The sequence below is a fragment of the Candoia aspera genome, chromosome 2 (assembly GCF_035149785.1).
Source record: "Candoia aspera isolate rCanAsp1 chromosome 2, rCanAsp1.hap2, whole genome shotgun sequence".
NCBI lineage: Eukaryota > Metazoa > Chordata > Lepidosauria > Squamata > Boidae > Candoia > Candoia aspera.
The window spans coordinates 310,794-332,541 of record NC_086154.1 but is presented as its reverse complement, the minus strand read 5'-3'; the positions used below and the strand labels follow the sequence as shown (position 1 = coordinate 332,541).

General features: G+C 60.8%; 3 protein-coding genes across 4 annotated transcripts; 1 reads left to right on the top strand and 2 right to left on the bottom strand.

The window, feature by feature from the left end:
* Positions 1–2,729: 2,729 nt before the first annotated feature.
* RING1 (ring finger protein 1) lies at positions 2,730–7,432 on the top strand. Of its 2 annotated transcripts, none has more exons than XM_063296109.1 (7): positions 2,730–2,815; positions 4,082–4,191; positions 5,041–5,201; positions 5,283–5,498; positions 5,972–6,271; positions 6,528–6,696; positions 7,023–7,432. In XM_063296109.1, exons 2-7 carry the CDS (start codon positions 4,114–4,116, stop codon positions 7,122–7,124), a joined length of 1,026 nt encoding a protein of 341 aa, XP_063152179.1. In that variant the 5' UTR covers positions 2,730–2,815; positions 4,082–4,113; the 3' UTR covers positions 7,125–7,432. The 2 variants fall into 2 exon arrangements, with proteins under 2 accessions (XP_063152179.1, XP_063152180.1); XM_063296110.1 differs by having other exon boundaries at positions 2,733–2,815; positions 4,107–4,191.
* A 2,341-nt stretch (positions 7,433–9,773) lies between these two features.
* Positions 9,774–14,304, bottom strand: LOC134491996 (class II histocompatibility antigen, M beta 1 chain). Its single transcript, XM_063296114.1, has 6 exons — positions 14,079–14,304; positions 12,683–12,967; positions 12,075–12,356; positions 11,042–11,158; positions 10,424–10,462; positions 9,774–9,837 (listed from the first exon to the last, which is right to left on the bottom strand). The coding sequence occupies exons 1-6, from the start codon at positions 14,287–14,289 to the stop codon at positions 9,830–9,832; spliced, it is 942 nt and encodes a 313-aa protein (XP_063152184.1). The 5' UTR covers positions 14,290–14,304; the 3' UTR covers positions 9,774–9,829.
* Positions 14,305–16,221: 1,917 nt separating this feature from the next.
* Positions 16,222–21,370, bottom strand: LOC134492543 (class II histocompatibility antigen, M alpha chain). The gene is made up of 5 exons (XM_063296704.1): positions 21,209–21,370; positions 19,702–20,059; positions 18,317–18,598; positions 18,108–18,236; positions 16,222–17,707 (listed from the first exon to the last, which is right to left on the bottom strand). Exons 1-5 carry the CDS (start codon positions 21,368–21,370, stop codon positions 17,703–17,705), a joined length of 936 nt encoding a protein of 311 aa, XP_063152774.1. The 3' UTR covers positions 16,222–17,702.
* Between the last annotated feature and the right edge of the window lie 378 nt (positions 21,371–21,748).

Below are 21,748 nucleotides of genomic sequence, written 5' to 3'. Positions count from 1 at the left end.
GGTACATTTGTGGATACAAGGCCGCCTTCCTCGGAGCCGCCATGCCAGCTTTTGTCCCATACAACGTTCCCAGGGCAGAGTCAGAAGCCATCTTGGCTGCCACCCTTGGGAGCTCAGCGCCAACTTGCTTGAAATCCAGCCACCCTCCCTCGGAAGGCTTTTCAGAGAGAGAGAGAGAGAGAGAGAGAGAATGTGTGTAGGGTCCTGTGAGATCCAGCCTGCAGCTGCCCTGCCTTTCCATAGAGGGTGGCACCCTGGGGAGCACCAGGTAGGGAGGGGCTGCAGCCCCACAAATTTCAGGGGACCAGAACAACCGTCTGATGCCACAGTGCCCATTTCCTGCGTGGCATTAAGGCTTGGCCCAGTGGGGAGCTCCCGCCTGGAGGGCATGGTCCAGAGCAACCCCAGATCCACTCTTGTCCAAGCTGCAGCGGTCCCTGAGGTCTCACTTCTGCTGAGGACTGGAAGCTGACCGGCAGCTCTTCTCTGGCCAGCTGGCACTAGGAAACGCTGTTTCCTTCCTGCAGAGGCCACCGCAGGACGGCCCTCCCCCAAATCCTGTTTCTCCAACCCAGTGCCCTCCATGCAAGGAAAGGAGGCCAGTGAGCCAAAAAGCTTCTCCCTCTCCAGGGCCTCTCCTGGCCTCACCTTCCTGGTCTGCAAAATGGGCAGCGACCCCTCTTGCCTTAGAAAACGATCGGGAGAACTTTGCACTCCGGCCCTCAAAAAATCCTCCTCCTCCTCCCCAAATCAGACACCCATCTGGTTCCTCTGATCCAGCCCGCAAGTAGCTGTTTCTCCATCTAGAAAAGGGGGCCCCGTCTCTGTGTTGGGGGCATTTCACGGGATCCTTTGCTCCTGCTGGAAGAGGGAGGATTTCAGCTGGGAGGGCGGGTGGCAGAGGTGATTCCCACCCGGAGCCTCCTGCAGCCTGGCACCCCCCTTCCCCCACGCTTGGGCCCTTTCTTCTGCCACAATGGCTCCAGCCATGTGGGTGGTCCGTCCCTTTCAGGCTCCTGCGCACCAGCGTCCATCCAGGCCCACCAGGCCGGCCATTCCCAGCAGCGCAGCGTGGCCTCTCTGCTGCAGCCCCCTCCCTCCGCAGCAGTTCTTTCGCAGAGGAGAACAAAACCTCGGACAACGGTCAGGCTTTGGAACCCCACCTCCTTCCTCCCCAACGGAGCCAGATTTGTCCCTGGGTGAGGGCAAAGGGAAGGCCAACCTCTGAACAGAGCCTCCTCCGAGGGTTCGGCTTCCCAGGGCCCCCTCCCTAATCTCTCTTCAAAGCCCTGGGAGGAAGCCCCCCCCCCAAGGGAGGTTGGCATTTCTGCAAACACCGCAAAAGGAAAGTCCCCCCTGCCCCCCCACCCCGAGGCAGGCTCAGCAGCAGAGCCATGGCTGGACCCCAGGGTCAGCCCCCCTTTGCTCCTCCTCACCAGTCCAGTCTGGCCAGGAGAAGGGGTGGGTTGGCCTCCAAGGAGCCCGGGGCCTCGTGGGACAGGCCCCGTTCAGACAGTCAGGTCCCAACCCATTCCTCTTCCAAGGCTTCGGAAGGGAGTTGCTGGCCAGCTTGGCTGCAACTCCCAGCGGGTACAAGCTGCCAGAGGTGCCCACCCTCCCTGGGTCTGTCTGGCTCCCTTCCTCTAGTAAATAAGCAGTAAGTCAATCGATATAGGCCCCCCAGGGACCGTGGCCAGAATTTGGGAGGGGAGGAAGGAAGGAGGGTGGTTGGGGGTCTTCCACCCAATAAATGGTCACGGGCTTCTTTGCAGAATCCTTCCTACTCCAGTGAAAATGACCAGGGGCTGTCTCCATTTGGCTCACTAATAAGTCAACCCGCTTCGACCAAGTTGGACTCCTGCGAGCTCCATGGATCAGCCATGCCGTTTGCTTGGCAGAAGCCCAGAAGAGGCTCACCCTCTGCATCTAAGGCACAGCCTGGGATCTCCTGGTGGTCCCTCATCCAAGGACCTGCTCAGACTTTTGAGATAGGCCTGGTGCTCTAGTGGCCTTTGAATGAAACGGAGCAACTCCTGCTTCTACAGGTGCTTGTAAGAGAGACTTACAGCTGTCTCAGGCCTTACTGGATTTCTCCCCTTCTCATTTTCAGAGTAAATTGTCCAGGAAAAATCCCTTTTTCCTTCTTTCAGGCAAAAACTTTATGACCACTGAAACCCAAAGGAAACAGGGACACTGACCCAGCCGCTGAAAGGCCTTTGCCAGGGCCTGAACCGGGGCAGGCAGGTGCCCGCCCGGCTCCCCTCCTTAGCGGATCCAGACCCTGTGGGGAATTCTTTCCTTGGGGAGAGGCTGCTGCTCCCCGGAGGGAACCCCCCTTAAAACAAGTGGGGAGAAGGAAGTCCGCGTCCAAACTTTTCGGAGGGGGAAACGTCCCCGGCTCCCAGAGGAGCCCCGCGGGACGCCCCCGCCACCCCGCCCGCCCCGAAAGCGGCCTCCGGGCGGCGCGGGGACGCAGGTGCCGCCTTGGCCGCGAGCCCGGCGCCTCTCCCTGCGCTGGGGCGCGGGGCCTCTTCGGCCTGGGAGCTGCCTGGCCCCAAGGAGCAGGGCCCTCCGCGCCCCTGGCCCGGAGGTGGCTCTGTCCGCCGGGACCGCACCGGGCGGGCGCCCCGCGGAGCGGCTGCCGGGGGGCGGGGCGGCGGGTGGGTGGGGAACACCCTGCCCGTGACGTCACGGGGCGGGGAGGGGAAGTGACGCGACTCGGAGGTTCCCACCCTCTCCCGCCTCCCCGGCAGGGAAAGACGAAGTGGGAGGCGGAGGAAGGAAGAGAGGGGCGCCTCCGGTCCCGCGGGGGAAGGTAGGGCGCCGCGGGGGCGGACCGGGACCCCGGAGGGCAGCGGGGCGGGGAGCAGCGTGGGGGATCGCGGGCGCGGGGAGCGGCCCCCCTTTCCCGAAGGAACTGAGCCGCGGAGCCTCTTTTGTTGTCGCTCGGGCGAAGCGGTGGGTGATGGCGAGCATGTGCAGAGGGCAGCACCGCGGTCGGGCGCCCGGTCCAGAGCTTCAGACTCGGGGAGGCGGGGCAACGACCGAGATCGCTCCTGAGCACGTGCAGAGGGCAGATCTACCTCTACCTCCCGCCGGAAAGGAGCCCGCTCGAACGCAGAGCCGGGAGCGGCGCACACGGGCGGCGGGCAGGCGTCCTCTGCGCGTGCACAGAGGGTCTCCCTGCCTTTTTTAAAACTGGGTGGTTGTTCTCTCATTGAACAAATAAAGCGTCACGACCCAGAGTTTAAAAAAGGAAGCCACGCAGAGGACTAAAACCAGATCAGGAAGAAAAACGCGGGGCGCTTACGTCGAAGTGAGGACGTTTGACCGCAAGCAGAAGCGCAAACATTGTAACCCCCACCCCCCGGTTCAGGGTTCTCTGAATGGCTTTTGCGGAGATGAAACGACCTCGTTTGTCCTCGCAGGAAAATGCCTCGTTTTTATCTCCCTGAGATCGTCCGGTTCTCACAGGCGTTAAGTTTGGGGGCCGACCTGTTTCCTTCGCTTTTCCGGTCTCTGACCGCGGAGGAGAGGCTTTGCGATTTGGGGACGGCAGTCTTCTTGGGTGGCCGGAACGGGGCTCGCGGGCCTCAGTCCGGAGGCCAAGCGGGCTGGCGGCCTCCCGGCGTCCTGCAAGCCCCTCGGTCAGGAGTGGCTGATGGGGATGAGGTCCCTCTGCCGTCCTTGGGTTTCAAAAGCCAGCAGGGATTGGACTGCATCTCCTATCATCTCTGCCCACGCTGCTGGGGCTGATGGGCTACGGAATCTGACCTTAGCTGGAGGGAACCCTTCTGGGCTCCAAACGCCAATGAGCCAAGATGCCCTGCTCCCCTCTGTTAAGCCCGAGGAGAGCTTCTCCCCTCCACCCTCCGAAGTAGCCACAGACAGGGCTGGACTAGGTGATCTCTAAGGTCCCTTCCAAGCCTTGCATTCTGGATTCTGTGGCTCTTCCATGCTTGGGGCCATTGCTTTGCAGCTGAGCTATTTTGGTCATTTTTTGACTGCAGCCTGGAAGCCTCCTCACTCCTTGGTGGGGCTCTTCCCATAAGCCCCCCCCCCCCGTTCTTACTCAGCTCAGACCCCTCTCTTTGTTCCACCCCCAGTGCTGCCATGGCCGCTCCAGCAAATGCGCAGACTGCCAGCAAAACTTGGGAGCTCAGCCTGTACGAACTCCACCGGACTCCCCAGGTGAGGGGATGCGGCAGGGCCCAGCCGAGGGGTGGGGGGGAAGGTGGCAAGTGGCGGACAAGGCCAGGGGCACCAGTCCCCACCAGGCTGGGCAGGAGGGCAGCCAGCAAGGCAAAAGGGTGGGGAGGGTCAAGCACCCCCATGCCCATCATGGGAGACCCTCCCTGAGGCAATGCTTTCCTCTCGCTGGGTCTTGGGGCCCCTCTGTGGGGCGAGGGAGCAGGGCTTCCCCTCAGGGGGGCGTGTGGCTTTTGCAGCGCCCTGCCTGCATTTGCCCAGAGAGGGTCAGCCGGCCAACTAGAAGTGCTTCCAGGCCGCTCGCATCAGGTGCATCGAAGCGGCTTACAAAGCTGTGGGACCGGCCTCCCCACAGTAAAAGTGCACGAATCAGACAATCCGCCTCAGTAAACCAGCAGGAACCCACCAGGGCCCAGAGAGACCGCTCCTTGACCCACAGGGCTCCTCCCCCTGGAGGTGAGTGATGGGGGAGCCGCCTCCCACCCAGGGCGTGCGCGGCCCAGCCTCTCGATTGGCGTGGCCCAGGTGGGCAGGCCCAGAGCCTGAAGCCAGGGAGGGCTTTCTGGGGTGCGGCTAGGCCTCGAATTGCACCTGGAAGGGACTTGCGGCAGCTGAGGCAGGACTGGTGTTGCTGGCCCGGCTGTATTTCAGCCTGCTGACGGGCCACCCCGTAGAGAGCGAGTCACAGTAGTGCAGCCAAGAGGCACTCCCAGAGGCCAAATGCCTGAAGCCCTCCCCATGCGCCCCTTTTCTGTTGGGCCGAGCACCCTCTCCCAGCAGAGCGACCGGCCCCTGGCGGCGAAGGGCCCACGTCCCCCCTTCTTGCCACAGGAGGCCATCATGGACGGGACGGAGATCGCCGTCTCCCCGCGTAGCCTGCACAGTGAGCTGATGTGCCCCATCTGCCTGGACATGCTGAAGCACACCATGACCACCAAGGAGTGCCTGCACCGCTTCTGCTCGGACTGCATCGTCACCGCCCTGCGCAGCGGGTAGGGGGGTGGGCGGGGGGGTGGGGCCCGGGGCCCGGGGCCACCCCCAGCGCCTCCTTCTCCTCTGTCCCGCCGCTGCAGGAACAAGGAGTGCCCGACCTGCCGCAAGAAGCTGGTCTCCAAGCGCTCCCTGCGCCCCGACCCAAACTTCGACGCCCTCATCTCCAAGATCTACCCCAGCCGGGACGAGTACGAGGCCCACCAGGACCGGGTGCTGGCCAAGCTCAACCGCCTGCACAACCAGCAGGCCCTGCGCAGCAGCATGGAGGAGGGGCTGAAGATGCAGGCCATGAACCGGTGGGTGCGGGGGGTGCCGCGCCCACCTGTCAGGGCGCCCCAGCCTGTGCCAGCCCCGCCTGAGAATTCCCTGCACCCTTCCGGAACCCTTTCCCCGCCAGAAGGAAGCAGAACGGCATCTGCCTGACGCCCCTCCCTTGCAGAGCACGGGGGGGGGCTTCCCTCAATTCCCCATCCGATTTTCACTGCTAGGCCCAGAAATCCCTCCTGCTGGTGCCGCAGAGAGATTATTTCGAAAAGGAGGGTGGGCCCTCTTGTTCGGGGGAGCAGCTCCCAAGAAAGTGTGCTTATGGAGCCAAACCTGGGGTACCACAACAGCCCTGCCAGGGGCCCCAAGGGTCTCTCACAGCAACCCCCTCAGCCCCGTTGCATTTTCCCTGCAAGGCCGTCCTCCTGGTCCGGGAGCAGGGTCTGCAACGGGAGACTCGCCCTCCACAGTGACTCCCCACCTCGGGGCTCTCTTCCTCTGCCAGGGGGCAGCGGGTCCGGAAGCATCCCCAGGAGTCGGACAATGCCACCTTCAGCGGGGCGGAGGACAACTGCGACAGCCGCTCCCACCTCAGCAACGCCTCGGCCCCCAGCCAGCCGGAGGCCGGGCCCAGCTGCAAGCGCTCGCGGGCCTCAGACGAGTCGGGCGCTGAGCCGGAGACCTCACATGAGGGCGGGCGGGGCAGCCCCGAGCCGGGGGCTGAGTCTGGCAGCGGCAGCGAGATTGAGCTGGTCTTCCGGCCCCACCCTGTCCTGGTAGAGAAGGGGAGCTACTCCCAGACCAGGTGGGCCGGGCGAGGACCCCAGCCCCCGTCTGCCTTGGCCAGCTGCGGGGCAGCCTTTCGGGGCCTGGGAAGATGGGGGCGGTTCGAGGGGCCTGGTGCGGGGGCAGGGGCCGGCGGGCTCCCCAGGAGAGGCTGGTCTGGGCATGGCACGCAGGCCGCCTGGGCACAGCTCCTCAGCCCCTCCCCCCCGATCTGGGGGACAGAGCCCCGCTCCTTTCCTCCTGCCTTCACTCCCCCCGCCCCCCCCCATTGGCAGGTACGTCAAGACCACGGCTAACGCAACAGTGGACCACCTTTCCAAGTACCTGGCTCTGCGCATCGCCCTGGAAGAGGCCCCTGGCCCAGGCCCCGAGGCCCCCGCCCTGGACGATGTGAGCGAGAAGCAGTACACCATCTACATCACCACGGCCGGGGGGGCCTTCACGGTGAGGAGGAGTGGAGAGCAGAGGGCTGACGGGAAGGGGCAGCCAGAAAGTCGGGGTTGCTTTGCAAGCGCCGCGCTTAAGATTCCCCTCGAGCAGACCCTTGGATGCTGCCTATTGGGGCGGAGGCTGTCTGTTGGGTCCATGCAGCTTGACTCACTTGCCTGAGTCACCTGTTCTTCTCATAGTTAGATCAGCTCTCTTTTCTAGGGAAGCTTCCCTGGGTGGCCCACTGGGGAGGCTGGGGTCTGAGGGGGCAACTTTGGCCAAGGGGGCAGAAGAGCTACTAACCGACCCCCCCCTCCACCCTGTGTCCGTCCTTGGCCCAGACGCTGAACGGGTCTGCGACTCTGGAGCTGGTGAACGAGAAGTACTGGAAGCTGAGCAGGCCGCTGGAGCTGTACTATGCCCCCACCAAGGAACAGAAATAACCTGATGGACAGCAGCTAGCCGGGCAGGTGGAGAGCACCAGTTTTGCCCTCCAGGTGCCTCCCAAAAGAAGATGCTTTGCTGGGGGGGTTAATGCTTCACCCCCCTGTGACCCCCCCAAATCTTCCAAGGCCGGCAGGGAAGGGCAGAGATGCCCTTCTGTTCCGGCTTCTTCTCCCACGAAGGACGGGGGCTCCTGCCCTCCCTGCCTCCTCTGCGTGTGAGGGTGATGGGGGGCGAGGTTCGTTTCCTGCCTTTTTACAGCTGTTTTTATGGAACTGAATTGAACACAGAATATTGCTCCTTTGAACGCCTGTCTTTGGAGTTCCTCTTTCTTGGGGGGGGGCATATTTTTCTGGTGGCAGCGAAAGGGGACAGCCTCCGGGGGCCTGAAGGGATCCTGACGGGCGAGAATTGGCATCAGTGGCATGGCTTCTCTCTGAGGCCCATCTGGCATCTTCCAGCCATGCTGAACTCCGGTCCCATCATCATCACCACCGGCAGCCAGCTTGGCTCTGGACGATGGAGCTGCCCTTCCCTGGCCTGCTGTGGGGGGACAGGGGTCCCTTCTCCATTTCCTCTCCCCAAACGGCCCACTCTGTGCCTCCCCCCATGCCCCATCCTCCTCGGCCCAAGGCTTTCGGGGGGGGGGGCTGATTTCAGCTGGATGGCAGAAAATGGGGGGAAGGGGCTTTTCCCAGGAGAGCCTGGTTGGTGTTAGAGGGAGGGCTCCTGCGAGGGGCTGAATCTCTTGCCATCGTACTGGGGGGTTTCTCCCCACACACCCCATGTGGCAGCCCAGCCCAGCCCTTTTCGGTTTCTGTTTCTGTTTGCTGTTTCTTTCACGTCCACGGTGGAAACCTAGGGCTTGCCAGGACCTGCTCGGGAACCCCCAGCGGGTGAGCCTGCGGGCAGCATCGGCCCCATGCGTGTCCCTGGGGGGGCCCTCCAGAGCTGCTGCATGCCCCTTATTTTAGCTGTGGTCTGTGTGATGAGGGGGACACGGTGGCACTGCGGGTTAAACCGCTGAGCTGCTGAGCTTGCCGATGGGAAGGTCGGCGGTTCGAATCTGCATGACGGGGTGAGCTCCCATTGCCAGTCCCAGCTCCTGCCAACCTAGCAGTTCGAAAACATGCCAATGTGAGTAGATGAATAAGTACCACTTCGGCAGGCAGGTAATGGCGTTCTGTGTAGTCATGCCAGCCACATGACTATGGAAGTGTCTACGGACAAACGCCAGCTCTTTGGCTTTGAGATGGAGATGAGCACCACCCCCTAGAGTTGGACACGACTGGACTTAATGTCAAGGGAAACCTTTACCTTTACCTCTGTGATGAGGTAGCAGCATCAGTCCTTGGGTCGGGGGCCACCAGGAGATCCAGAGCCAGAATTTTCAAGTATCTGAGAAGGAGCATCTGGGACTGATTGCTCCCCTTGATATTATCCTGATAATATTGATATTGATACTAACTTTGTAGTTGGGAGGGAGGTCATCTAGCCCCACCCCTTAAGGCTGCGATGGCCTTTGTTGTCCCTACAGTTGCCCGTCTAGTTCAGAAGCAGCTTTTCATTCCCATTTTAACAACTCTTTCTGAGACAAAACCGGGGCACGTCCAAGCACCATTTTGTCTCTCTGAAGCAACCCACTCCCAGCCCCACTCTTGGGGGCTCTTGCACAGAGGGTGTGCAGAGCCCTCACCCCTGCACACGGCCCTTCCCCCCTCCTGCCTAGTACTTCTGGCTCTGGAGTTATTTCATGTGGCTAAACCTCAAGGACTTGGCTGCCAGGGTTCTCCTTGCTTCCCTCCCCTTTCAGGTGTATTTTCCGCAACCGAGGGAAGGGGAAGGAGCCTGATGGGGGGACCCGGAGAGATTCCGCCCCCCCCAGAGACCGTACCATTTGGGGTCAGTCTGCCGCCTGGGGGCCTGGCTGGGAAGGCCCTAAGCCTCGGGGTGCTTGGCTGACAGAGAAGGCCGCCGGGCATGCCTGGACCCGACAACCTGGGGGCAGAACAATCCGCGTTGGGTGCGAAGGGCCTTCTTGGGGCTGGGGGTGCGAAGGTGAGCCATCGAGGGGGCCTGGTAAGGCTCCAAAAGTTCGAGGGGGGCGAGTTGTTGTGCATTTAGCTTCAGCCTTAGCCTGGCCCTACCTGGGCTGCTCTGGGGTCTCTGGGCACCACTGGGCTTGCCAGGTGCCACTGGCACTGGATGCCTCCCCAGGGCAGCAGAGCCACTGCCGGCCTGCGGGGAGCCAGTCAGGAGAGCAGGGAATGGGCGCCACCTATGCCCAAGGGCCAAAAATTATCTCAAGAAAACCCCATGCAAAAGCAGAGCTGCCCACTTGCACTCTGCACCCCGTCTTCTCCCCCCTGCCAAAGGGCCCCCAACACCATCAGGCCATGCAATTGGGAAGCAGCCTTTATTTTTATTTATTTCAAAAGCCCACTTGCAGGGCAGCCTGCTGGGGCAGCTGTGCAGGAAAGGGGGGTCCACCTCCGTGTGCTTCAGTGGGGTGAGGGGACGCGAGGGGATGCCCTGCCCATTCCACAGCAGGGACAGTGCTTGGTGTGCACAAAGGGGGTCTGCAGGGAGGGGCTTGTCCTCAGGGTGGGGGCCTCTTTGGAGACCCGCTGGGCCAAGGCTTGCGGTCTCCGGGGTCCAGGAGGGAAGGGTAGAGGCCATGGGGCAGCAGGGGGTTGTCCAAAAGCTACCGACCTGTAAATGGAGAGGAGGAGGTGAGGTTTGGTTGTGACACAGCAAGTGAGGAAATGGGGGTACGGAGCCCCTCCCCAGCATCTGAGGGGGCCCTTGAACAAGAGCCAAGCTTGGCCAGGCCTTTGGCATAGGGGGGCATCTTTGGCTGCCCTCTGGCCTCCATGGGGCAAGATGGGGAGATAAATGGAGGGGTGGGGGAGGTCTGCCTGGAGGGGCTTTTCTCCCTAGGAGTATTGCAGTTGGAGGGGGCGCAGGCCATTCCCTCCCCCCCAGATCAGGTCAGAGATCCAAATGGTGCCCCTCCAATTGGGGGGAGACCCCCCATCCTGGCTCCACCATCCAAGGCCTCTTGTTCTGCCTGCCACGATCTGCCTGCCTGTCCCTTCCAGGCTACTCTGGGTCCTGCAGAGAGAATAGCCCCTCACCCAGTGTGTGCCCCCCAGCCCACCATTTCCTCTTCATTGTCTTCCTTATGGGGGCTGCCTGAGGCTGCCAGACAGGCAGGAGGCCTCAGGCTCAAGCACTGGTGGGGTGGGGGCAGTCAGCCACCACCACCACCAACAACCCCCGCTAATGCCTGGCTTACCTTCCTGTGGGTAGGTGTTGCCTTCCAGGGGGACGTATCCTGCAGGGGAGGGGAGGAAATGGGTCAGTCAGGCCCTGGGGAGAACCAGTTGGGCGGGGCAGGGAGTGTCCCCAGGAAGGAGCAGCAAGCCCAAGATGTGGCTGGCCAATCTCTTCTGCCCGCCCCCCCCCAGACCCGCTCTTGTGCGGCTGCACTACAGCTCCCCTCATCCCCATCTCCTGCCAGAAACCAGAGGATCAGGGCTTGTCCCATGTGCCATTTCTATAAATCTTGCGATTGGTTCCCCCCACCTTTTGCAGAGAGGCCCTGCGCCCTCCATGGCTGAAGTCGTGTCCTTGGGGGGAGCAAGAGTGCCCCAAAGAGCTGTAAGGGCAGCTGGGACCATTGGCAACTACGTTCCCCACACAAAGCAAGCTAGTGTGTCAGGCCCTGTTTTTTCCTTGATGGTTCCTTGACATTTCAGGGGGTTTGGGGGTGGAAGGAACGCTTCTGCTGCATTTTATACAACCAGAAGTGGTATAGTCCTTCCCCAGAGGCACGAGGCCTTTTTACCCACCCTCAACCTGCAACAGGGGCTCACACACGGCCTCACTCCCTCTTGCATGCCCCCGTCCTCACCTTGGACCCTCGAACGCTTCCAAAAGACCACACCGGCCACCAGGAAGATGGTCCCCACAACCAGCACGGCAGCCGAGACCCCAGTTTTGATCCAGAGCTCCAAGGGGATGCCTGGGGCTGAGCAGCAAAACAGAACAGTGGGGCTGTTAACGGCGCTCCCAAAATGGGGAGGGGGGTTCCGCCTTGGACTCTCTTGCCCAAAGCAATTCCTTGCTCCATGTTTCCTGTCAAAGATGCTTGTTGTTTCCACGTTTAGAGAGTTTATTCGCCTCCCTTCTGGGATATTTGCATTTTGTAATTTGCAGAGGCCAAGAAGCTTCCTGAGCCCACCCCCCTGCCCATTAGATGGAAGAGTTTGCTCCAAAGGGCCTCGAAGGGCCTCGAGGCTGCCACCCCAGCGACAAGGCGGCCTGGGGCCCGGGTGGCTGTCCTGCCCCACCCCTCAGGGAGCCCCAGCCTCCCAGATGCAGACTGGCCCCATTCAATCCCAGTGCCCCTGGGGGTCTTCCAGCAGCAAATGCTCCCCTCACAACCGTGGACAAATCTCTCCGTCTCCTAGAGAGGGGTTCCTCAACCGTGCTGGCTTTAAGATGCGTGGACTTCCACTCCCAGAATCCTCCAGCAGCATGCATGGACCAACTCTGACTGGGGAATTCTGGGAGTTGAAGCCTGCGCATCTTAAAGCTTCCACTGCTCCAGAGGAACCACCAGCTCTCTGACCCCCCCCCCCAAGTGGGGGAGAATCAAACAGGCTGTTGTAATTTCACCAAGAAGGAAGTTCCTGCAGCTTCCGGGGGTAGCTTTGGGGGGCTCAATTCTTGGATAGTGCAACGGTGGGTCTGTGGGGAAGACAGGTGCCGCCTGCTCCCTCGCCCAAAAGCTTTCCTCCAATCCCCGAGAGATGAGAGCTTACTGAAAAGGGGCAGCCCTCTGCACACGAACAGAGGCACACTTGTGGCCCAGCCCTGCTGCTTCTGGGGCGGAAAGCATGCCCACCACTTTCATACTCAGGCCAGCCCCAGCTCCCACTCACCCCAGTGCTCGGTGAGGGGCTTGGCCAAGCTGGTGTGCTGCACGGAGCAGGTGTAGGTCCCGCCCTGCCGGGGGTCGACCGGCAGCGTCAGCCGAGCCTGGTAGCTCCAGTCGCCGTTGCTGGTGACCAGTGGGGGGTCCAGGTGATCCTTCACGGGGTCCCCGTTCCACAGCCAGGTGATGTTGACATCCCCTGGGTAGAAGCCCCATGCCACGCAGGCGAGCATGATGGGATCCGGAGTGTTCTGAGGGGTCACAGGGAAAATGCGGATGTTCGGCATAGCTGGAGGGAAGAAGGGGAACACACGAGGCTGGATTTTGCCCTTCAGCCGCTGCGCCCTCTCTCTCTGCACCCCAATCCCCAATGATCCCCCTGCCCTTGGGAAGCACCTCCCCAATTTAAAATGCCACATTCTGAACTGAAATAGAATGAAAGCTTAGAGAGGCCACCTGGACCAACTCCTGCTCAATGCCTTGCTTACGATGCAGGACAAGACTACAGCATGGCATAGCCCCCCTCCCTCCCTCCCTCTTTCCTTCCCCTGCTTGCTTGGTTGGCAAAGCCCAGTGCCAGGTGCCCCTTCCCCGACCCAGTCCCCCCTCACTCACTCTGCCTGCCCCCTGTCTGGCCCCAGAGTGACTGGAGCTGCTGTTGGCAGTCCTGGGCTGCCCCCTGGGCCACCTCCAGGGCCTTTTCATTGAGCCACAGCGCTACAGGGACACCGGTGTAGTTCCAGGGCACGGATGCCCCCAGGCCACAGGGCAGGAACATCTGCTCCTCATAGTTGAAGCAGCTGAAGGGGATCTTGTTGAAGAACATGGTCCAGGAGGGCTGGAGTATGCTGCCATCTGCAGAGAGGAAGCAGTCCGTCTCCAGGTGCAGGACGAAGCAGCCTGCGGGGGCAGGGGGCAGAGGTCAGGGGCCTGCCTGCCAGGAAGCCCCCCCCCCCGCCCCGGCACAACAGGAGGAGAAGCTTTACACGCAAGGCAGGAGGGACGCTCAGAAGGGGGAACCGGCTCCAGGGGAGAGGCCGAGATGTTGGCCCCCTGGAATTGGGGGTCGGCTGCCTCGGAGGATGGAGGCGCATTGCGGGGTCGGGGAGAACGGCCCTCGGCAGCGGACCGAGGACGCACGGGCTGGGGCAGCACCCTCCCCCCGGCCCACGCAGACACCGGCCTACAGAGGCAGGGAGTTCCACTGTCCTGCAGCTCCGATCAGGGAAGGTGTCCAGCGGCTTCCTGCCACAGCCGGCCTGCTCGGCCACGGAGAGACGCCGCGGCCCGGAGGGTCCGCCCCGGACAGGGGTCGCCCGGGAACACCCGGCGAGAAATCCCGGCGCCCGAGAGGCGGGGACGAGCAGCGTCCTTCCGGCGCGCTGCCGAGAAAGCGAAACCGCCAACTAGCCCGCCTCCGGGGGAAGCCCGGCCGGTGCGGCCGTCGCGCCGGGGATGATGGTAGCGTAAGGCGTTCCCCCGGGAGGGAAATAGCAGGAAGGGGAAGCGACTCTCGCCTCCTCGGCGCTCCTTCCCAGAGGTTGAAGAAGAAAATGAGAGGGGGAGGGGGACGCTCGTCGAAACAACTCGGGGGCCAGGAAGTGCGCTCTTCACAAGGCCAGAAGCACCCAAACCCGCACCCCTTGATACCCCTACTCCGTGGCTGATGGCGCCTCCGCGCGGAGCAACCAAAGGTTCCCCGGGACCCCTAGTGCTCTCTTGAAACCTCCCCCAGCGACTGAAACTCACAGATAGACTTCCGCCGGGCATGGAAGTTCTACCGTGGCCGCGCGGCGAGCCCCACCTACTGGACAGCTCTGTCTACCGCAGGCGCATCGTCCCCTCTGCTGCTGGGCGTGGAGCCCCTTTCGCCAAGGAGCTGTCCTTCCCCCGCTCAACTTCCTTCGCAGGGCTGTTTTTTGGGGGCGGTTGGAGCGGGGAGGGCTCGGGAGTCCCAGCTCCGTAGCGCAGGGGCGACCGGGAAGGAGCCCGCCTCTAGGCGCGGTTTTACCTGCCGGCGGGACGCTCAGCGCCAGGCTCAGCAGCAGCCACGGAGGTCGCATCCCGGCGGGCCGCGAAGACGGGAGGTCCGGCCACCGGACGCGTTCTGGGGAAGGGCTGCCCGGACAAGCAGCTGTGCCGCGGGGACACCGAGCTAGATCTGAACGCCTTTTCCTCGCGCCGGTCCCGACCCAACGGGACTCCCCTCGCCCGGCGTGCATCCAATGGCGAAGGCGGGCGCCGGCGCGTCATCAGTCGTCGGGGAAGGCCGAGCCGTCCGGGCGCGCAGAGGGAAATTGTCCAGAGCCGCTTGCAAGGGGCGGGGCGAGGGCCGGCCGGACCGGCTCGCTTGTCACGACGCGCGAACGCAGTAGTTCCTTCTCGGAAACATGCCAGGCTCCCGCCACACCGTATCCCCTTCCAGAGGCTCCCTTGACGTTGCTGCCCCGTGACGGGACCGTTGTCCGCCCCCTCCTGGTTCCCAGACACGTGTGTTGGGGATTATGGGCATTGTAATCGGCGGGGGGCGAGGCGAGAGGGGCGTTCACCTTCTCGCCTCCAGGCCTGGCCGAGGCTGGCGCCTGGCCGGCCCAGGCGAGGAGGATGGACGGGGTTGTGGGGAATCGCCAAGCGCGGGGCAGGAGAGCTGCTTCACCGAGGTGGATCGACCCAACACTATTGAGCAAACCACGGTTTCGAGATTTGTACATCTAGCCACAGAAATCACGCCAGGCAAGAAGCCTGGTTCGTCCTCCCCTCGGCGGAGAACTTCCTCTCAGCCCAAATGGTGCAATGGAGACCAGCCTCCTCGTGGTGCACCCCGAGCAAGGTGACTTTTCACGGCTAAATAGTCCACACATCTGGCTGCTGGACCATGCAAGGATTTCCCGGTACGGAAAAGCAGGGTTTCCCAGTACGGAAAAGCAGCAGTACCGAACTGCTGTGCCATACGATTAAAAAAAAAAATACCCCGAGTAGCGCCGCGACTGAATTCCCTCGGGCGAAAGGCTGGTAGAAGCGCAGAGCGCAGCGGGCGGAATGGGGGCGCCTCGGGCACCGGGATCGAGGTCCGCTGGCCACGGCCATCCTATTTCAGGAGCCCCGCCAAAAAACGAGCTCTGCCCCTCCCCCCTCCATCCCTGGGGAGGGAAAGAGAGAAAGGGGGGGTGCCGTTGCCAGGAGGAAAGGGGCCTTCCCCCAGCGCTGCCCCTCCGCAGGGGCTCAACCGACGCACCGATGGAGAATATCGCGGGAACACCCGAGAACAAACGAAGCCGTCTAATCCTTGGTCGTTTCGTTCTCTTTCAGGGTCACTTTATCAGACGGCGGCCCGCCAGAGCAAGAACCGCGCACAATCTGGAGCTCTCCGACAGGAGGGAAGGGTTTGATTCGGAATACAGCAACGGAGCCACAGGACGGAACAAACCTCTTTTCTCTCTTTCGCAACGCGTGAACAGCCCCCCCTCCCCACGTCCTTCCTCTTTTGAAACCCACAACCTCTGTCCACCCACAGGTTTCTCAGCCTGGGGCCCCACCCATTCCCTCCTCCTCTCTCCAGAGGAGTCTCGCTGCCTTTTGCCAGCCTGTAAACCGAACCAGGGTGCTGTTACCATCTCCCCCAGGGGATTGAACTATACTTTCCATCATCCCCAGCAACCACGTGGTTGAGCCCTCCTTGGATTCTGCAGGGGAGACCACAGAGGGTGCTCTTGGTGTCCATGCCCTCAGCTGGAGCATCAGGGAGCAATGGGCTCTACAGTCCTTTCTCTGCAATTCCGCCCTTCTGGAAGGACACTTAATGGCCCTCCCGGGAACACCTGCGTCCACTTCCCAGTTCGGCTGGGAGGACCTGACTCCGCACTTCTGTTCTCCTTCCTGGTCCTTCTGTTCAAACTGGCCCAAAGATTTAATCACACCTGTTAACTACCAGCCACCCTGCTCAAGCAGAATCCCATCTTTCAAGCAGAGGCCTCAGAGACAAAGTCCAGCTAAATTCAGCTTCTTCATGGCTCTCCTGCCTTCCCCAGGGGCGATGGTGGGGCCTCCCTGCCCATTGTGGGGCAGAATGCTCAGCCCTGCCGTTCTGTCACCTTTGTGCTTCAAGCCAGAGACAGCCAATAAATTCACAGTCTTGTTTTGGCACAACTTGTATGCAGTTTAAATTTTTAATAATTGAATTAGCATTAAAGATCTTGGGCACCCCTCTGTTTAAGCCATTTTACAGGCATTTCTCTAACAGTGCTTGTAGCCTAGTAATTTGTCTCTTAGGTTTCTTCTGTCTTGTATCCGTATCCAGTTCTTGTGATAATGTGGCTGAGGGGGTTCAAGCCCATACAGAGCAGCAGCGGGGACAGTGCATCACCTTGGCATATGCCGCACTTGGTGGCCCCTTGTGCAGGAGCTGCCTTGAGTTGACTTCCAGTGTTGTCCTCCACAGTCCCACTGAGTTCTTGAGGGAGGTCCTGAGTGTCCTGTGGACTTTGTATAGAGCCAGGCATTCACAGTTCCGTGTGTGTGGCATTGAGTCGCAGGCTCTCCTGCAGTCAATCCAGGCTGTGCTCAGATTGGCCTGTCTGGACCAGAGCTTTCCAAACTGCGTGTTGCGGCACGTTAGTGTGTTGGCTGCAGTGTGTAGGTGTGTTGCATGCTTGAGGGATCATACAGGTATTGCACATGCACAGTATGCATACTTGGGTCAAAACAGCTGATTCCGTGTGTTAGGATGGAGGTTGAGCCAGAGGAAGATGAAGAAGGTCCATTAGGACCATTAGATCAATTGGCGGGAAACAATGGGGAAGGTGGGAAAATTGAGAAGAACCTAGTGCGGGAAGAAGAAAAGCAGCTGATTGGTCAGGGATATGAGTTGCTGTCACTGCAGCCAATCAGCATGAGAGATCGAAGAGAAGGAAGAAGGGCCAAACAACAGGAGGCCCGATTGGCTTCTAATCACTAATTTACATATGTGTCCGTATCTCTTAGAAGGGGTTAGTTTAACCTCTGGTTTGCTGAATTACTGTGTCATGAAATGATGCATGTCTAAAAAGTGTGTCACCAACATGAAAAGTGGAAAGCTCTGGTCTAGATCTTGAGTCTGCAGTGACTGCTCTATCTCTGAGCAGCTGCTGTTTGGAGCCTCTGGTGTTGTTCCCAATGCCCTTCTGAGCTGTGCTGGCCCTTCTGGTCCTGCAGCTTGGCGGCTGTGATGCCTGATAGGGCTTTCCATGTTGTGGGAAGGCAGGTTATTGGCCAGTAGTTGGACGGTGCTGTTCCCTTGTGGAGGTCTTAAAATGAACTAAATATCTTAGTTCATTTTAAGTGCCTTTTTACACACCATGTGTGTCTGTATACTATATACACACACACACACGTAGAGGCCATTGTTGGTAATAAAGGAGTATTAGGTATGTCCACTGCCTTGAGTTATTTATAAAAATAATAAAGGCAGGATTAAAAAAGCCTATAAACAATCTAAAAATCCCAGGGTCTTCCCAGCTGGGCTTCCAGGTGGCAGGGGTCCTACCAGTCCAGGGATGGGGGAGAAAGGGGGATCTGGTGGCAGGGGTCCTACCAGTCCAGGGATGGGGGAGGAAGGGGGATCTTCTTGCTGGGGGCTTCCTCAGGTTGAGGGGCGAGTTCAGTCTGAGAAGGAGAAAGGAAGGGAACCAAGGGTGACTCCAGAGCAAATGCACACAGTGGGGGTCCTGCCTGCTCTGCCCCCATGCTCCCACCATTTCTGATTTCTCCCTCATCCCAGAGGGATCCTGGCCTCCTCTCCCTCCCTGACCGCAAATCTGCTTTGCTCCTCACTCAGAGAGGCCCTGCCAGTGAACCGAGCCACAGAAAGGGGCCGCTGATGGGTCCCAAAGGATGACTGGGCCATTTCGCCTGCCAGAAGGTATGGGGGGATGCCCTGCAGCCCTCACATGCTGAAGAGTTCGTGCAGGGCAGGCTGGGCATGGGCAGGGACACGGGCCTCCCAGGCTGCGGCCATCCCATCTGGCCTCCCCCAAGGGTGACCCCCCTCCTCCCTCCCTCCTACCTGTGCTCCTGACCCGGAGAGAGAGGGCCAGCAGGACGGTCCCCAGGAGCATGAAGAGCCCCCCCACTGCAACCGCCAAGCCGCAGAGGGCGTTCTCCAGGAGCTTCGAGGCGATGGGGTCTGTGGGGACTGCAGGGGAAGAGATGGAGGGGTCAGTTTGGGAGGGGTCCCACAGCAACCCAGGAGGGAGGCAGGAGGCTGCGGCTCACCCCAGTAGGCCATGCTGTTGAACTTGTTCCCGGGGCCATCAACGGTGCAGCTGTAGACGTCGCCTGCCTGGGGAGTCATCTCCAAGTAGGAGAAGATCTGGAAGTCGAGCCCTTGGATGGGGTAGGTCTGGGTGGAGGAGACGCCCTCAGTCACCAACTGGTCATGGAGGGCCCAGCTGATCCTGGCCACGGGGGGGAAGATGTTTCTCACGGAGCAGACCAGGACGTTGGACTGGCCCAGCTGGAGGGGCCGAAGGGTGAAGACCTCCACGTGGGGGATTCCTGGGGAAGAAGGCCGAGTGACTCCCTGGACGGGCTGGGGACAAGGCCCGGAGTCAGGATCCCAAGGTTTTTCCTGGGGCCAATGTCAGGCTCCGCATCATGAGGAGAAGGAGGGGCCTTGTCCCTGCTTAAAAGACCTGCCTTCTGGCTGCAAGCATGCAAAACACACAACCCACACCTCCACCCACAGGTACCTCCCCAGGCCTTAAGGCTGTCCAGTCAGGCCCTCCTCCAGGTCCCCCACCACCAAGGGGGCTGAGCTGGCCGTCCACAAGGGGGAGAGTTTTTTCTGGGGTGCCCCCCCAGTTAATGGAATTTCCTCCCCAGAGACACTCGGCTGGCACCCACTGTAGCATCATTTTGGCACCAGGTGAAGACCTTTCAATTTCCCAAGGTTTTCAAATGGGCTTTTAATTGCATTTTAATTGGCATTGCTATGGTTTCTGAATGACACCTTGCTGCTGTCTAGTTTACAGGGTGGTTAGGCTCTGGCATTTCACTTGAATTTGAAAGATTCTGCAGTCTGCAGCCCTGTTGCCCTTGGAGGCTGCCTTAATCAACACTCCTGTGTCCACACAACACTTCTAGCCAGGCTGGGTACAGACTAGCAGCTCCATCTGCACAAGACATGCACCCTGAGTAGCTCAGGGGCTGCTGCGTTTGCTCAGTTGGTGGCTGGCTTAAGTCCAGTCAGGGCCACCGACCCAGGCAGAGAAACCAGGGCAGCCGTTCGGTGGCGGCAGAGGGAGAGGAAGTGTCAGCCTGCTCCTACCCTCTGTGCCCAGCCTGCTTCTCGCAGCCCAGATCTGATGTGCCCGTGGAGTGGCCCATTCCAACCTCAGAGGACCCAGCCTCCCTCCCCCAGGATGGCTGCAGGGCCCAGCCATGGCCACCACTGTCTTTCTGGCCAATGGGAAGGGGGTCCAGATCCAGCGGTCTTGCTTCTGCCCCAGGTGAGGGGGTGTGGGATCCCCAGTCCTCCTGGCGGTAGAGGCAGGGCCTTGGCGTTTGACCCAGTTAGGCTGACCAGGGTGGTGGCTGACCAGGTCAAACATGGGGTCGCCCCCCACCTCCCTCCTCTGGACGGGGCTTGGCACCCTCACCTCTGGCCTCGGGGATCTGTATCTGGATGTATTTGTCCGAAAAGTTAGTGAGGAAGGGCAGCACAACATCACAGATCTCCTTCCTCGCCATGATCTGGCTCTTGGTGGTCCGGTTCTGCACCGCCGGCTGGAGCCTGGGGAGGCGGGGGCCCCAGCGGGAGGCAGGGAAGTCAAACCAGAAGAGCAGGTCGTCGTCCAGCGTCTGAGCCAGGCCGTAAAATGGGGAGGCCTTCTGGCAAAAAAACACCTCGGAGAAGAGGTGCGAAGGCTCCTCTGGGGGGAACAAGAGGAGAAAGGGGGAGAAGGAAGATGCGGACAGAGGCCGTTTTACCCTGGCTGACCCCTGGCTGTCCACGATCTATGCAGCCACAGGGGCAGCGCATGGAGACATTATGCGGTTGGCACCCAAGGGGCTCACAAGCACCAGCCCCTGTGCCCAGTCCACGCGTGACCGCGTTCATGGCTCATTTAACCAACTGTGGTCCAGGTCAAAGCCACTGCGACAGCAGCCACAACAGTGCCCTTGAAGCTGTGCCACAGGCGATGCATATAGAAAAACAGGCAGAGCTTTGATTGTACTACTGTGGCTGCCATTGTGGCTTTCCTGACCACGGCTGTGGTTAAGGGACCCGTGGCTCCTTGCAGTGTGAGTGCCTCCACCAGGAAACGGTTCAGCAACAGGCATTGTGCCTGCAGGAGGGAACCGATTCTGCCTGAAGTGCTTGCCGGGAGCAATAGACTGGCCCCTGCGAGTAAAATAAGTACGGAAAAGAAAAGAAAGAGGCAGTGGGGGTGGGGAGATTGACATAAGAGCACTGTAACAAAAAAGCAGTGTTTAGTCTTGGCTTACTTGAGCAGTTGTAATGTTTGATTGTGCCAATCCCGTAGTACTGCTTTCACGTCTCTTTATTATATCTCATCAGACATTTCCTTAAAAACGGGCTCTGTGGCTCTGGAGCCCCCACCCCATCTCTCTGACCCAGTGGGCTGCCTGGCCCTGGAGGCAGGCAGGCAGGCAGGCAGGCAGGCAGGCAGGCAGGCAGGCAGGCAGGCAGGCAGGCAGGCAGGCAGACACATTTCTCGGAAGTTGTGACATTTGGGGCTCCAGCACAGAAAGATCAAGCTTGGTGCCCCCAAACGGGTTGGGGGAGGCTGGGATTCCTGGGAGTTGTAGTCCCAATGCCTCTGAAAGGTTAGGGTTAGGGTTGTCTGGGCCTGTCTGGGTTAGGCCTGTCTGGGACTAAGCAAATTGTCTTAGAATGCCCCCCCTGCCCCATTTTCTGTCACTTAGCTAGGGTTTCCCCCAACCTCCCCCACCATGGCCTTTCTCCTCTCTCAGTCAGGGCCGGCAGGTAGGACAAGGCCTCCTTCTGCATGCACTGACTGGGCTGCATTCCTGGTCTCTGAGTTAACCCTCTGCTGGCTTTGCCTAACACTGAACGGAAAGTCGGCTGGCACCCTCAACAAGCTGCTCCCCTGCTTAACAGGCGCTGTGTCCCCCCCCCACCCCAACTTCTTTGTATTTGGTTGTGTGAAGGTGGCCGAAGCACTTGCCCAACGCAGCCAGACGTTGCCTGGGGTCCGACGGGAGACCACCATGAGAGCTGAAGCGTGGGGCAGGCTTCCGACCCCGGGAGAAAGAAAAGCCAAGCGCCTTCCGACGTGACATGCTTGCGGTGAGCCTGGCCGCCCGCCCGTCCGCCCTCCCGCCGAAAACTCCCCGTTCCTCTTCTTAAAGCGAAAACGAAAGCTCGAAGCCGAGATCGCTCCACACTTTAGCCGAGGGGGAGTGGCGGGCGGGGGGCGAGGAGGGAGACCTCCGCTCCTCCTGTCGGGTGGAGGCACTCCGGGCTTGGGGGGCAGGCAGGGCAGCAGCGGGAGGGGGTCCGGCTGCCCCCACGGCCCAGTTGCTCGCAGGCCCCTCTGCGAGGGCTCTACCAAGGGTCCCCTTCCGCGCAACAGGGTGCCGGCCGGGCGAGCTCCCCTCCGTGGCCTCTTCTGTCAGGCGACAGGCCAAGATGGAAACCCAGGAAATGGCAGAGTTCGG

Coding starts and splice junctions, on each gene's coding strand:
- RING1 (XM_063296109.1), top strand. CDS start 4,114: ATGGCCGCTCCAGCAAATGCGCAGACTGCCAGCAAAACTTGGGAGCTC. Junction 5,202..5,282: donor GTCACCGCCCTGCGCAGCGG/GTAGGGGGGTGG, acceptor CCGCCGCTGCAG/GAACAAGGAGTGCCCGACCT. Junction 6,272..6,527: donor GGGAGCTACTCCCAGACCAG/GTGGGCCGGGCG, acceptor CCCCATTGGCAG/GTACGTCAAGACCACGGCTA.
- LOC134491996 (XM_063296114.1), bottom strand. CDS start 14,289: ATGCACGCCGGGCGAGGGGAGTCCCGTTGGGTCGGGACCGGCGCGAGG. Junction 12,968..14,078: donor GCTGAGCGTCCCGCCGGCAG/GTAAAACCGCGC, acceptor CTGCCCCCGCAG/GCTGCTTCGTCCTGCACCTG. Junction 11,159..12,074: donor GCCCCTCACCGAGCACTGGG/GTGAGTGGGAGC, acceptor TTTGCTGCTCAG/CCCCAGGCATCCCCTTGGAG.
- LOC134492543 (XM_063296704.1), bottom strand. CDS start 21,370: ATGTCACGTCGGAAGGCGCTTGGCTTTTCTTTCTCCCGGGGTCGGAAG. Junction 20,060..21,208: donor CCAAATACAAAGAAGTTGGG/GTGGGGGGGGGA, acceptor GTGGCTGCATAG/ATCGTGGACAGCCAGGGGTC. Junction 18,599..19,701: donor ACAGATCCCCGAGGCCAGAG/GTGAGGGTGCCA, acceptor CTTCTTCCCCAG/GAATCCCCCACGTGGAGGTC.